The sequence below is a fragment of the Zootoca vivipara genome, chromosome 15, assembly GCF_965207765.1.
Source record: "Zootoca vivipara chromosome 15, rZooViv2.hap1.1, whole genome shotgun sequence".
Classification (NCBI taxonomy): Eukaryota; Metazoa; Chordata; class Lepidosauria; order Squamata; family Lacertidae; genus Zootoca; species Zootoca vivipara.
In genome coordinates, this window is record NC_142598.1 from 34,661,294 (window position 1) to 34,675,797 (window position 14,504).

Consider the following 14,504-nt stretch of genomic DNA (forward strand, 5'->3'; position numbering starts at 1 on the left):
AGGTTCCCCCCCCCCCAAACTGGAGCTCACTTGAGCTCAGCTTCCGCACCTCTCAGGTGGGTGCAATTGCCATTCTAAAAGAACAAGGGAGAATGTCATGGTGAGCTCCGGCACCTCTTTTTCTAGAAAAATAGTACTGAAACAGCATATTTCAATAGCCAACCCTGAAATGAATGTGTAAGGGTGGACTTCCAGTCCAGTGTATTGATTTGACCTGGACTTCACAAAAAGTTATGAAATTGGAGCACCGATGGTTGTGCGCCTCTCCTCCCCACGTGTAATATTGATTGGCAGTACTGGGTGAACCCTGGAGCTTCCAGTTATAACTCCCCCATATTAAAAGATTTGGGTGGATGACAACTGGTTTAACATATTTAAAAGGAGAAGCAAAATATCCCATTTAAATTCAACTAAACTTAGTGTTTATATCACCCAGTCTTCTGCCACTTTAACCCTGGCTCTCAAGAACCACTACAAAAAGTGAAGACTTAGAAGTCTGCTGAAAGGGGTTCAAGTCTCAGACTTGTTCAGCGTTGGGTGATGTCTAACTAGCAGTACACATAATAGACCCATTGAAATCAACAGACTTTTCACTTAACTACCAGTACATTGATTTAAACGGACCTACTCTGAATACAAGTAACACTGTATATTACACACTGAGTGTTCTATTCCATAGAGTTATGGACTCAGAGAGTTTAGAAATAACTGACAATAAACATTGCTTTAAACTACTTTTATTGAAAATATGTACATTCAACCTTTCCATTAGAGATCTACAACTACAATACAGGTTGTATAAAAATAAAAAAATAAAAACAGTTAAATTCAAGAAGGCAAACAAAATCAGTAGCCAGCAAAAATTAAGACAAATCTTTCATCAAATTTTATGCAGCTTTCAAATAGCTTCCAGAGAAAGTTAGCGTTGCAGTCATTTCAGAGGGCCGTAATGGAAGAGCTACAGTATTTCTGATCTCCTTAGGGAGGAGAACCTTGGCCATTACAATAAAGGCTCCTAGCTGTTACCAGATTCTATCTTGCACAGCAAAGGAAAACAATAAGAGGATCTTAATCAGCATAAAGAGATAAGATATACTAGTCCCAATTCTTTAAATGTATTAGAAAGTAATTAAGTGCACCAAACGACAGAACAACAAATTGTCATTCTACATCAAATTGAATAAATACAGTACTATACTTGGTTATTTCAAACACAGAGTTACAAAAAACAGGCAGTATAATGTGGGATCTTTCCTTCTCTTAGTTGAACATATGCAGTCGCAAACTTTCATGGTTGGACAGCTTTGCGGAGCTGTTAAAATACAGAAAGAGTCATAAATAGAGGTTCTGTGCATGAGGACTACTACGATACCAAATTTGAAATTCTAAACATAAGTAGGGAAAACACTGGAACTTACTTCTGAGTAACCATAGCTGGAACTGGATAGCAAATTGAATAACAACAAGAGGCTCATCATATGTTTATAAAATGCAACTATGAACTATGCATCTAGCATGCAGTGACACCCCCCCCAATAAAACCAACTTCTGGTGCCCTAGTTTAATCCCACCCTCCTCCAATACACTATCTCCACATCTATCTCTTATGTTCTGCAATCGCAGTAAGCCATTCACTTGAAGCCAAGGACTTCCTTCTCCTCACCCTTAGAGAACCTATCTAGCAGCCTGCTCTTGCCTTCCTATTTCACCTGTTAGTTTACTGCATACAGAGACTTGATGGAAGGGGTTGGTGCTGGAGTCTCTTAAGGCAGCCTTCACCAACCAGGTCCGCATCCACTCCAGCCAGCATGGCTAAATGTCAGGGATGTTGGCAGTTGTCATCTAAAATATCACAGTGCACAAGTGACAGCAGTAGGAGTGTATGGATGGAGGCAGCATAGTTGGAGTGGGGAGAATTAAACTAGAGCATTTTACATACAGGATTTGAGCCATTGACTTCCGTCATCTAAATCAAAGGCAGGGAACTAGATCTGTTATGCTATGTTACTGTTTATTCATATGCTGTGTTTCAGTCAAAAGAATGAAGGTAAGGATCTGATAGGTGAAACAGACCATTATCTTCCCTACTCCTTGTTGGGAAAATTCGACCAGTAGGAAGGGCCAATCACCTGTCAAACCCCTGACATCAGATGATGGGATGCTTTGAAGTCCCCATGAATGCTTGAGACTTCAAAGCACCACACAGGGGCTGGAGGGCCTGGTTTGGGGAAAACTGCATTATGGCAAAAGTGGAACCCATGCCAGGCCAAATTAGGTCCATGGAGGTTCCCTATCCCAGACATAAAGTGACAGACTATGTCCCCTCTATGACATCAGATAGCCAGGCTGTTTCTAGAAAAAGTCAACACTGAGGAATTAACCTTTAAAAAGTTTACACAAAGGAAAGAAGTTGGAAGTCACCAGCTGAAGGGAAAACAAGGATATTCCCAGATGCAGAGGGAGTGGGGCACACAAACACACACAATTTCACCTGCAGCGCACCTGGCCTTCCTAAAAAAACACAAATGTGCATACTTCTCCAAAGGATGCACACAAGCAAGATTCTCTTCTAAACTGCTTTCCTGGGATTAATATTGTTTGTATTCATATTATTTATTCCTCAAATGGAAAAAATAACAGGGAGCTAGGGGTGCAAAATTCATCCAGTCCTGGCTTTGTTGCAATCACCATTATTTCTGATCTGCTACAGTTCAGATTCCACCAAAAACTACATTCCTACATTGTCCTCCTCACTATCTGCTATGGCTAAAATTTGCACAACTAATTTCAATGGAAGGTAAACATGCTTGCAGACAAAAAGAATAGAATTCTGGTCATATTTGCTCGTTTGACTTCTGTTCATGACCTCTAACAAACGTGCAGATTGGGGGATTTCTGCTCCCTTTTCTGTTTCCGATGGAATTCTCCAGCACCCGTACAGGAAGCCTACTTGATGCTTTAGCTCAGATTCCTACATTGCAGGGAGTTGTACTAGATGACCCTTGGGTCCCTTCCAACTCGTAAGATTCTATGATTCTATGGCACTTGGCTAAGAGGTTGCACAGACATTCCAGAACCAGCACCCAATGGACTCTGGCTGCTTAGGTGTAACTGGGCAAGAGCAGCTGGCCCATCCCAATATTTGCACACAGTATCAATGGGCACAGTTCATGCTGTGGGTGTGGTAAGGCAGGCTGATAGCAGTACAGGATATCAATACAGGATATTTGCATAAGTTTGCTCACATGCTCCCTCAGGTTTGCCCCATTGCTCTGCCCTGATGTCACTGTGACATCCTTAGTGTTATTGCACTTTTATTTTTATGTTGCCCCCCATGGCCCTAGCCAGGGTTCATGTGGTGGTGGGGGCAGAACCTCAGTTATTTAAGTATTTTTATTGATTGGGGGGGGAGCTGCCCCTTCCCAGCTGTGTCCATGGTTGCCCTAATGCTGTTCTTCCCTCAATCCTCAGCTTTCAAAGACAGGGAGATCTTGGGGGGTGGGGGAGATCATAAGCTGCCAGTTATGGGAAAGATTAGGAAATAAACTAAGCTAATGGTAAAGTAGAGGAACCCTGGACAGTTCAGTCCAGTCAAATTTGACTATGGGGTGCGGCACTCATCTTTGCTTTCGAGCCAGTGTTTGTCCACAGGCAGCTTTTCCAGGGTCATGTGGCCAGCATGACTATACCACTTCTGGTGCAACGGGTAGCACCTATTTATCTACTCACACTGGTATGCTTTCGAGCTGCTAGGTTAGCAGGAGGTGGGACAGGGCAACAGGAGCTCCCCCCGCTGTGCAAATTCGAACTGCTGACCTTATATTGGCAAGCCCAAGAAGTTCAGTGGTATAGACCACAGTGTCACCCATGTCCCTGTCAGTCAGCACAGGTTAGTGGCTCTAGATATTATGGATGGGAGGGGGAGATCTAACTTGTACTTCTGGTCTGTTGTTGCTAAGCCCTAAAAGAAGGGTGGCAATAAATTGCCAACCATTGCAACATATGATGCTACCTTGCACCAAGGCAAACACTTGGTACATCTGCAATGGCTTGTAGCAGCTCTTCAAGGTGGGAGTCTTTTCCAGCCCTACCTGGCAATGCTGGGGATTGAACCTGGGACCTTCTGCATGCAAAGCAGATGTTCTACCACTAAGCCACAACCCCTCCCCCAGGCTTCTGCCCTTCTACACTTGCATCTCAAAACACTGCAAAATCTTGGGAGTCCCTTTATTTAACAGTTTCTCACCCTGAAGCGGAATATTGATCCATCCGTCACATCTGTGTCTCTGTACTTTAGAAACAGTGTCCGACTCGCATGAATATAGTGTGTTGTATCTTCGGGGCATTTAAACTGTACCACTTCTCCATTTTTTTCTTTATCCATGAAGAAAAGATGACATTTTAGATCATCTGCATTTAGCTATGGAAATACCAAAATATAGATTATTAAGCCACCTACTTTTTATTCAGTTTCTCCAGTATCTTACATAAGAAAAGAAAGTTTCATAAGAAAAGAAAGTTTTTTTAAAACACCATGTCCTGGGGAATTTTCTAAAGTACCACTTTCAATGGCACTGCAATTCCTTATACCAGAGTAAGAAGGTTCACTGTCTCCCTTGCACTTTAGATATGCATTTTGTTGCATGTGCACTCTGGAAAAACAAACGCCACTGGCCAATCTGTTGCCTCTGGAATTTTTTATGGAAGCACATACATTTCTCAGCAAACTACTCCAACTTCCCCTACAAATCTGTGATTACTGACCACTCTTTAACCAGTTTCCTAGCTTTTTGTTCAGATAGGGCTTCACTCGAGGGTCTGTAACCTTCTAGAGCCTGACAACCCTGAGAGTACACAGTTCTGCCTATTTTATCCTCACAACAGCCCTGTGAGGTAGGTTCGGTTGAAAGACTGACTGGTGCAAGGTCATCTACCAAGCTTCATGGCCAAATAGGGATTTGGACCCAAGTCTCCCTGGTCAACTGTTTTGTATCTAAGACTTCCACACACATTAAATAGCACTTTAGCCAAATAGTTAATCCTTTCTCATGTTGACAACACACGAGTCTTCCCTCACAAACCTCCTGTGCTTCTTCCAAGCAAGACTAAAGCTGCAATCCCAAGCCCACTTACATCTAAGTAAGCCCCACTGAAGTCAGTAGGGCTTACTTCTGAGTATTCATGGGTGCTTTCTGCCCTGTACATTTAAAGCACTCTCATGCCACCTTCTGGAGGTTCCCTCATTGCAATAAATGAAGTTACAGGGAACCAGGCAGGGGCACCAGCCCTGTGGAACACCTTCCTGTCAAATGTCAAGGAAATAAACAGTTATCTGACTAGAAAACATCTGAAGGCAGCCCAGTATAGGGAAGCTTTTAACGTTAGAGGTTTTATTGTGTTTCTATATATTTTCCTAGAGGCCGCCCAGAGAGGCTGGGGGAACCCAGTCAGATGGGTGGCATAACAACAACAACAAAAATATAAATATAAATAAAATAAATAAATAAATAAAATAAAAGGGACTATAAGCCTGCACCACTTATGATTATAAAACTGAATGCAGCTTTCGAGCCATGTACAGTATGTACCTAGTAGGTAGATATTGATAGTGAATTGTGCTCAATTTGGTGGGTCACAAATTGTGCAGACCTGGCATAAAGCATTTCTAAGTGTTCATGTTCTTCAGAAAACAATATTGGTTGAACTCGTACCTTAGTGATATCAAACCTTTTGCCCTTAGTATGTGGCTTATTCGGCATATCACATGAAAACACCTGCAAAGAAAAGACCTCTTAGTTTCAGAATGCTTTGGGGAAATATGGGATACCAAAATAATGACTAGATTGGACATGGTGTAGAAGAACAAGTAACAAACCAACAGATTTTTTAAAATGATGGTCGTTATCAACTACATATTTTGAAAATGATGCTATGGATTTAGACACCTCCGAAGAAATCATAATCAAATTTTGTATGATGGCTCCTGAGATTAAGGAGCAGGTTTCCATCTATGTTTGGATACAATTCAACACCATTTAATATCAAGATGCCAGATTTAACCTTTTAAAATTACACTGGGTTTTTGGCTTCTTAGAATTCCTGAGCAACGACAGGTACTAGGCTGCTAGTTTTACTATATATGGGAATGATAAATTCCTGGACAATACAGCTCTTTATAATATTTTGTACTATTATAATGCTGTTTCATGCACTGCATAAAATAGATAGATAGATAGATAGATAGATAGATAGATAGATAGATAGATAGATAGATAGATGATATATTTGTGCTTTGAAAAATATAAATAAATAAATATGTTAGTCTTAAGCTAGTGCCACAAGACTGTCGTTTTTGCTGCAAGATTGTAACGGGGTACCTCTCTTTTCTCAAAGGATTTAAGCAATCCCCCATCCTCTTGGGCACAACTCTAAGGCTTCCTCACAATTTGGGAGCCCTTAAATTCATGTAAACTGGCCAAGCATTGATAATGTCAAGGAAGCCTCATCTGTAACTTGCTGTAGGGATACAGAATGAATTTTCTGGCATCTTATTGGAAATAAAGGCAGGTGAGAAATCTATCTGAGGCAGCAATGGAAGCTTTTCTTCTAATGTAAACAGCAGGCGCAGGAGGGGACTACTGTATACGGATTTGGACTGCAACAGGGAGCAAAAGTTTGGTGCCTCTGTATACCCAAGGTTCAAAGTTGAACTGGTGCATCTGCTACTTACTTCTTAAAGTAATTTTATTAATACCTGTAGTGCCGTATTTAGTTTGGTCCTAAATCAACCTCTTCAGGATTTTTCAGGTTTGGCCAGTGTCAGTGACCAGAAAAAGGGTGCAGCTGAAATGGCAAAAATGTGATTGATAAAGAATCACACAGCTACCAGAGAGCCAGTGTGGTGTAGTGGTTAAGAGCAGTAGACTCATAATCTGGGGGACCAGGTTCGCGTCTCCGCTCCTCCACATGCAGCTGCTGGGTGACCTTGGGCTAGTCACACTTCTCTGAAGTCTCTCAGCCCCACTCACCTCACAGAGTGTTTGTTGTGGGGGAGGAAGGGAAAGGAGATTGTTAGCTGCTTTGATACTCCTTCAGGTAGTGATAAAGCGGGATATCAAATCCAAACTCTTCTTCTCTTCTTCTTCTTGTTCTACCAGTTAAGGCCCATGTTGGGCAAACGTATGTCAAGTTAAATGCACATTTTAATCAGAACGTGCAGATTACTTTCTACCTTCTGTCTGCATTTCTGTGATGCTCAGTCCCCATCCCATCTCAGACATAAACAGACTTGTGGTTACCTTCAGTTGCTTGCGGTCAATGTCTTTGGTCAGCACCAGCAATTTGTTTTGTTCATCGGACACTTGGCTAAAAGTAACTAGAAACCTGCCACAACCTGGGCCTAAAAAAGAGGAGCATAAGAAGGAATCTTTGTGCAACATAATAGATATAACAGGATTTATGTATAAATTTATAAAAGAATTTCAAATAATTACTGGAGCTAAAGTAATTATCCATTGGAATAAATATTATGTGGTGACACAAGTGAAACAACAGTAGGTTCAATGTTCCAAAAATGGTTGGGAGCACAAAGAGTGGGTGCAAACCATGCTAAAGCAATGGCAGCAAAGACCAGAGATAATGTGGTGCAGTGGTTAGATTGTTGGACCAGGGGCTAGGATGCTTACTGGGTGACCTGGGGTCAGTGACTGCTTCTCAGCCTACCCTACCTCACAGGACTATTGTGGGGATTAAATGAGGAGTGGGAGAACCATATATGCCACTGTGAGCTCCTTGAAGAAAAAAGTGGGATACAAGTACAATAAATAAATAAAAATAATATTACAGAAAAAGGAAGCTTGGGACTAGGGTCTGGTGTTTCACTATGTTTGGGACAAATAAAGGACTTTCCTCCAGGTCAAACTGGCAATGACACTGAGAGGGTTGGTTGGTTTTTACTTTGTCCCACCTTATATACAGTGTATGGTTTGGCTCATTGGTTTGAATTGTCCCAAGCCAATTGTTTTCTACCAAACTTCCTTTTGGTGTATCTTATGTCTGGTTGTGGCCCAGATTGCATGGCTTGATCTTCTGTGATCGATCCCACCTTACAGATGGATGTCACTCAGGGCAAGGGACTTCTTGATAAACCACAGCACAAGCCTGCCAGACTAATCTTTACAGTTACAGGTGGGTAGCCGTGTTGCTCTGACGTAGTCGAAACAAAATTAAAAAATTCCTTCCAGCAGCACCTTAGAGACCAACTAAGTTTGTCATTGGTATGAGCTGTCGTGTGCATGCACACCGCTTCAGAAGAATGACAATGACAAACTTAGTTGGTCTCTAAGGTGCTGCTGGAAGGAATTTTTTTATTTTGTAATCTTTACAGATTATTTATCCGGAAACATCTCAGTCTTCAGGGCTGTGAGGGAACCTGCAATATACTTTTATGGCGCAATTACTGCTTTGGACATTGTTATGTACTGAGCTGAATCCTAGAACAATAGGATTCAGAATCAGCGGGAGCTACCCAATCCAACTCCAGGTGGAAGTGAATCCGCAACCTCTCTTCTTCTCCTTGATGAATATGAGCTGAATAAAGAGCATGAAATTCACTCTCGACTCCGAGTATATTTCAGACATTTAATGCACTACAGGTAATTTGGAACATGGATTGGATAATGGAAGTTACTCTTAAAGTTAAGATGATACCTCACTTCTCAAGTGTGGCGGCTGCATGTATCTTGGTTCCTCATTTCACTGCTTAGAACATGGACATTTTGCTCTTAAGCCTCTATCACACATTCCTGGTATAATAGGGGTAAATTGACAGTAGGGGATAATTAAGGACTCATGTCGGAGGCAGCCGGTGCACATTTTAAAATTGACCTTTAAATAAAAAACAGAATTGAGCAAAAATCACCTGGATCACTGTCACCCAATTCTTACCTTGAACACGGAAGTAATGGACCCAAGTAGTCATCCATCTGATATCTAAATACAATACACATCAAAGTGTTAACCGTCTAACTTGTCATCTATAATTCCGCTATAATATAACAATGAGTGGTAATATTCTCATGCCCCACCCCTCCCTTTGATTAGGCTACTTATCATTGAGGTAGTAAACCTATCTCTGGGCTCCTCCACTTCAGGCAGTATGTAAAGACTCATATGAGTAAAAGCCCCTCCTGCTGTATTGTGGTCAGGGCAGTCATGCTTAGTCATAAAAAGAAAATGATGTGGTCTTTATAGACTAACTCAAAGGACAGATCATTCATTTTGTATTCTTTCTCTCACAGTATCTGCATTTGCCTCCTATAATAAAATGTACAGGATGTATTGTCGTCATGATTTGCTTGTTTGTTAAAAGGGTTGCTTTGCTAAACTTGTATCCGGCCTTCACACCCAATGGTCTGATGGTGGCTAACAAGAAGAATACGAGATCATAGCAATAATACATTTAAAAACATAAAAACAAGGCAACTATTTAGAGAATTGCATTTGCTATTGATATTAACCATAACTAGTTTGACCCTTAGCATTTAATTTAAGGGATTGTTTTCAATAATGTTCTAGACTTAACCAGGAGAAAGTAGGGAGACAACTCTGGTTTCAGGGGTAGAGAAGGCAAATCCATCCCTTTCGCCCCTGAAAGTTCTTTTGTTTGTTATACCAGAGACGTAAAACCTCTAGATGTTGCTGGACTGAAGCAGCCAACATCCTTGATGACGCGCCCAGTGCGCACGGGGGAAGGGGGGCCCAGCCGCGATGGCACCCCACTGGGATCATGGTGCTGGGGGTGGTGCACTCCCCCCGCCCCCTCTTCCTCCGCCAATGCCTCCATTAAGAATAGAGGATGCCTGCCTGTTGTCTGTCATTACTTTCCAAGTGCGAGAGTCAATCTGCCTCTTATTTATGAAATAAAGAAGTGTATAAGCAATAGGGTGATGACTTTTTTACAACCTCATTTCCCTGTATCATAATTTGATGAGCTTTCATTAAATATTATATAAAATCTTACTTTCAAAGAGATTTTATTTTTAAAAAAGCCTCACGCACAAAAAAATTTTTAAAATTTTTTATTTATCAGTTTTTTGACCATTTTTGAAGTCACTGTAAGCAGATATAAAATTGAACCCAAGCTTTAGAGTCACATATATACAACATTATATAGGGTCATCAAACACACAAGGAAGCTTTTTTTTAGCTGCAGTAACAGTATAGACACCGCTAGAGGACGATGTTTTGCTACCTCTCCTGTAGGTTCTTTTCCCAGCATGCCCGGCAGGGTTTGCTTGCTGAGTTTTCAGGTCCCAAAAAGGGGCTTTTACATTGCGCAGGTGTGACATTTGCATACCCTATGTTGCTAAGAACACTCCCCATTGTGGAATGTGGTGTTGTGTCCAAATTTGATATGAAATATATATAGAATTGTTAATACTATTTTATGAAATGGTAAAACGGCATACAAAAAATTAAAAGCGGTTTGTGCGTAACCTTTTTTAATATTACAATGGAATATACCTCATTTTAGTCATGGATAGGCAAAAGTTCATCCATTTGTGCTGCAGGAAATAATTTTTGAGGAAAAAAATGAAAAAGTCATCACCCTAATAAGCAAACATTGCAAAACAGGGGGAAAAAACATACCAACTTGTCTCATTCTGCATCAATTTTGTATTAGCGAAATGCTTGATATTTTCAGAGGTCCGTGTGCTTTTAAATTATATTACTCTAGTAGGGGAACTAACATTGAAGCAACAAAAGTGGGTTCTGCAAGCGCTTGCACTTTGAGCCTTGTACGCAGTGATTGGAGGACCTTACAGTCATGGCTGAATTTGTTCAGACTGATATCCACACAAAATTGACCTTTGTATTACTTTGTATTTTGTGTGGATATCAGTCTGTACATTTGGAGGGCTTATATTAACTTAGATGTTTAACTTCAGATGTCTCTACTAGTTGTTATTGCGTTCAGATTGTGAACTGATTATTGTTTGTTGTTATTCGTATTATGCATGTACTATTTTTTATTTTATTGTCTTTTATCCCCTCCTTTTCTGTTCAACTTGCAAATTAAAAAAAAGACTGCATAGAAACAACATACCATTTTTTTTCTGGAGTCTAGAGAGAGAGATTCCATTCACATCAAACTTCACTACTTCATTGGCCTCTGTTAAGAATAAACATTCTTCTTGGTGGAGAAACTGATATTCTGTTGCTGCCTGAGAAAAACAGAAAAATCTGCCATGAAATACATGAGGCAATGTGAGGGGCTCCTTGAGACATTTTTCAGTATACCACATGTTCAGTATACCACAAATTTGCTGGATGAAGTGTGGGAGATATTTTTTTAATGCTTAATGCAAGTTGAATGCATGATCTATGAGCTGAATTTATAGGAACTTTTCTGCATTATCTAATAAATCTAACTCCTACAATGTTTTGCCTTAGAACCTTTATTCTACAAGTCTTCTTTCAAAACAAAGTGATGTTGTGCTTTATTATCCCCATGGAGACCCAATTTTTCTATTGGAGGATTGCATTTACTTCTTTAAAAAAAATCAGTCTAGTTATGTATGCCAGTGCTGGAAAGGAAGAAATATAGTTTGCAAATAACCAGATACCTATCTATCTATATGCATAGATGTATATACACAGAGGCATTTGTCTATATCACAAAACAGATTTTGCTGCAGGGAGAAAGAAGAGCCTTGTGAGATCTGCTTAAAAAGGATTGCATATACACTCCTGTATTTGATGCTTTCATAAATAGTGTAGTGCTATTGTTTTTTTTCTGTCGAGATACGCATTTCCTGAGAAGGTATGGCTGCATAATGATCACTTTAAAACAGGCATCCCCAAACTGCGGCCCTCCAGATGTTTTGGCCTACAACTCCCATGAACCCTAGCTAACAGGACCAGTGGTTGGGGAAGATGGGGATTGTAGTCCAAAACATCTGGAGGGTCGAAGTTTGGGGGTGCCTGCTTTAAAAACACTACCAATTGCATGACAGGCAGCTACAAGTCTTCTTGCCAAACCAGAAAGGTTTTCATTATTACTAAGCTATTTGCGGGATGCTACATGATAATCTAATAAATATTTAGTGCCATATTTGTGCTGTGCAGAAGTGAGAATTTATTCTCATTCTTACCTTCTTTCCATATCTGTAGCTTTCTTCCACTTGCTGTTGCTAAAATAAAGTAAAACAAATAAGTAGTTCAGCAAGGAAAAAAAAAACCAGAACCAGAAAATTATCAGAAAACCTTGTGGTACATAGAAGTGAGAATTTATTCTTGTATTTACGTTACTTGTCGTTCTTCGGCATCGTTTTCTCAGTTCCATCCTTGTACTGGGCTAAATAAAAGAAATCAAGTAACATTTATCTGCATGCATTTGCCACAAAAGCGTTACAATTTTCGTACTGTACTAAAGTGAGAATTCATTCTCCTGCTTACGCTATCTGTAGGTCTCTGCCTTTGCTTTCTGCTTCTCATCTTGGTGCTGGCTGACATCATTGTGTGGCTTACTAGAGCGGCACAACGAATTTATTCACTTGAAATGTGACTCAGAAACAGAACTTGGCTCAGGGCCTGTGGAATTGTGCAAGCAAGGCATGCTGATGCCTGCTGTCTACATAATGTCCAGGAAAAAGAATAGCCATAAGTAAATTTCCAGAATTCACTTCCCAATAGCCTTTTCTCCTTCTCTGTGCTGGCCACATAGTATTGGTGGCCTGCCAGGAGGATGCGGGAACTCTCCAGGAAATGACAAATGGGCTACCATGGTGCTAAATGATCCTGGAAAGAAGCATTTCCGGGGAGAATGCTCACCTGCACCAGCCAAGAGCAAATGAGCAACAGAGAGCAAGACCATCACACCTTCGAATAGCAAACTTGAGAGGTGGGATTGAGTGCTGACAGAATGGTAGCCAAAGGAGGCAGAGTAAGAAACAAGAGGGAGGAGGCTGTGTGCTTAGAGAAGCCCTTAGGTTTGCAGAACTCCAAACAATCTTTTTTTTATTTTTTTAAAAACCTAGCGGGCATTCTCCCCACCCCCACCCCAAAAATGCACACAGTTTAATGAATGAAGACTGAGCATGCTCAGCAACCAAGGAAGGTTGACTGGCAGTTGCAAAATAAAATAAAATGCCTCCACCTACTGAATTCAGAGAAGTAGGCTCCTGCAGTTTTATTGACGGGGTAAGACTTGTCTGCAGTAGCAAGTAGCCTCATCCACTACCCCACCAGCTTCCAAACAATGCCCATTCAATATGTCTAGAGAGTCAACACCCACTGTTAGTACTATGATAATAATAATAATAATAATCCTATATAATAATGTGCAAGTGTCTCTGCATCCAGCTTCCGTGTCCCTGTGTCCGCACTACTGCGCATGTGCCCCACGGACACAGGGACTGGACGAAGAGACTGCACCCGCGTGCACTCCCCCCCTGCCTCCTCCAACTGCCGCTCCCGGTCGGACACCGCCTCACTGCAGGGCACGTCGGAGAAACGAGGGTGGAGGCCGGCGGAGGTGAACGGGGGGGGAGGAAGGGCGCCTTTGAGGATCCCGGTCCAGCTCCCGCCGCTGCCGCGACCCCGGAGCCCAATGCCGCCAGGGCGGGGAAGGAGCCTCTCCTCCCCGGCGTAGGTCCCGGGGTTCGGAGAAGCGCTGCGCAAGCGCTTCTCCAAACCCCGGGATGTCTCCTTCCTGTCGGCGGCTGGGGGAGAGGAAGGAAGGAGAAAGGGCTGCTTTCTCCTCCTTCGTACCTGTCCCCCTGCCACCAACAGGAAGGAGACATCCCGGGGTTCGGAGAAGCGCTTGCGCAGCGCTTCTCCGAACCCCGGGACCTACGCCCGTTTACTCAACGGGCTGAATTACACTAGTAATAATATAATTTATAATTTCTACCCCGCCAATCTAGCTGGGTTTCCCCAGCCACGCTGGGCTGCTCCCAACAGAATATTAAAACCACCATAAAACATCAAACAGTAAAGACTTTCCTAAACAGGGCTGCCTTCAGATGTCTTCTAAAAGTCAGGTGGTTGTTTATTTCCTTGACATCGGATGGGAGGGCGTTCCACAGGGTGGGCGCCACTGCTGAGAAGGCCCGTTCCCTGGAACCTCCCTTCTTGCATTGAGGGAACCGCCAGAAGGCCCTTGGAGCTGGACCTCAGTGTCTGGGCAGGATGATGGGGGTGGAGACGCTCCTTCAGGTATACTGGGCCGAGGCCGTTTAGGTAAGGTTACCAGATTTTTTGAATAAACCCGGAGACACTTTTCAACTTCCTGCTAAATTGTAGGGATGATGGCTGGATTGGCGCTGGCAAACCACGCTGAACGTCAGGATAGGTAGACACAGGTTAGCAGGATAGCAGAACAAAGGGGTGGTGGAAAAGTACTGGAAAGTCACAAGATGAGCATGAGGAGGGGGCATGAGGGGAGCATGTGACAGGAGCATGGAGAGTAAGCATGTACTCAATGGAGAAGTCATGTAGGG

At 42.1% G+C, this 14,504-nt stretch overlaps 1 protein-coding gene across 2 annotated transcripts; it reads right to left on the reverse strand.

Annotated features, from left to right (window-relative positions):
* Positions 1 to 721: 721 nt before the first annotated feature.
* Positions 722 to 12,766, reverse strand: LOC118097825 (uncharacterized). 2 transcript variants are annotated; one of them, XM_035141083.3, is made up of 9 exons: positions 12,460 to 12,766; positions 12,308 to 12,358; positions 12,156 to 12,194; positions 11,108 to 11,225; positions 8,947 to 8,991; positions 7,299 to 7,399; positions 5,712 to 5,774; positions 4,247 to 4,420; positions 722 to 1,312 (listed from the first exon to the last, which is right to left on the reverse strand). In XM_035141083.3, the coding sequence occupies exons 1-9, from the start codon at positions 12,517 to 12,519 to the stop codon at positions 1,289 to 1,291; spliced, it is 675 nt and encodes a 224-aa protein (XP_034996974.1). In that variant the 5' UTR covers positions 12,520 to 12,766; the 3' UTR covers positions 722 to 1,288. The 2 variants fall into 2 exon arrangements, with proteins under 2 accessions (XP_034996974.1, XP_088515190.1); XM_088659064.1 differs by lacking the exon at positions 5,712 to 5,774 and having other exon boundaries at positions 12,460 to 12,637.
* Positions 12,767 to 14,504: the final 1,738 nt, after the last annotated feature.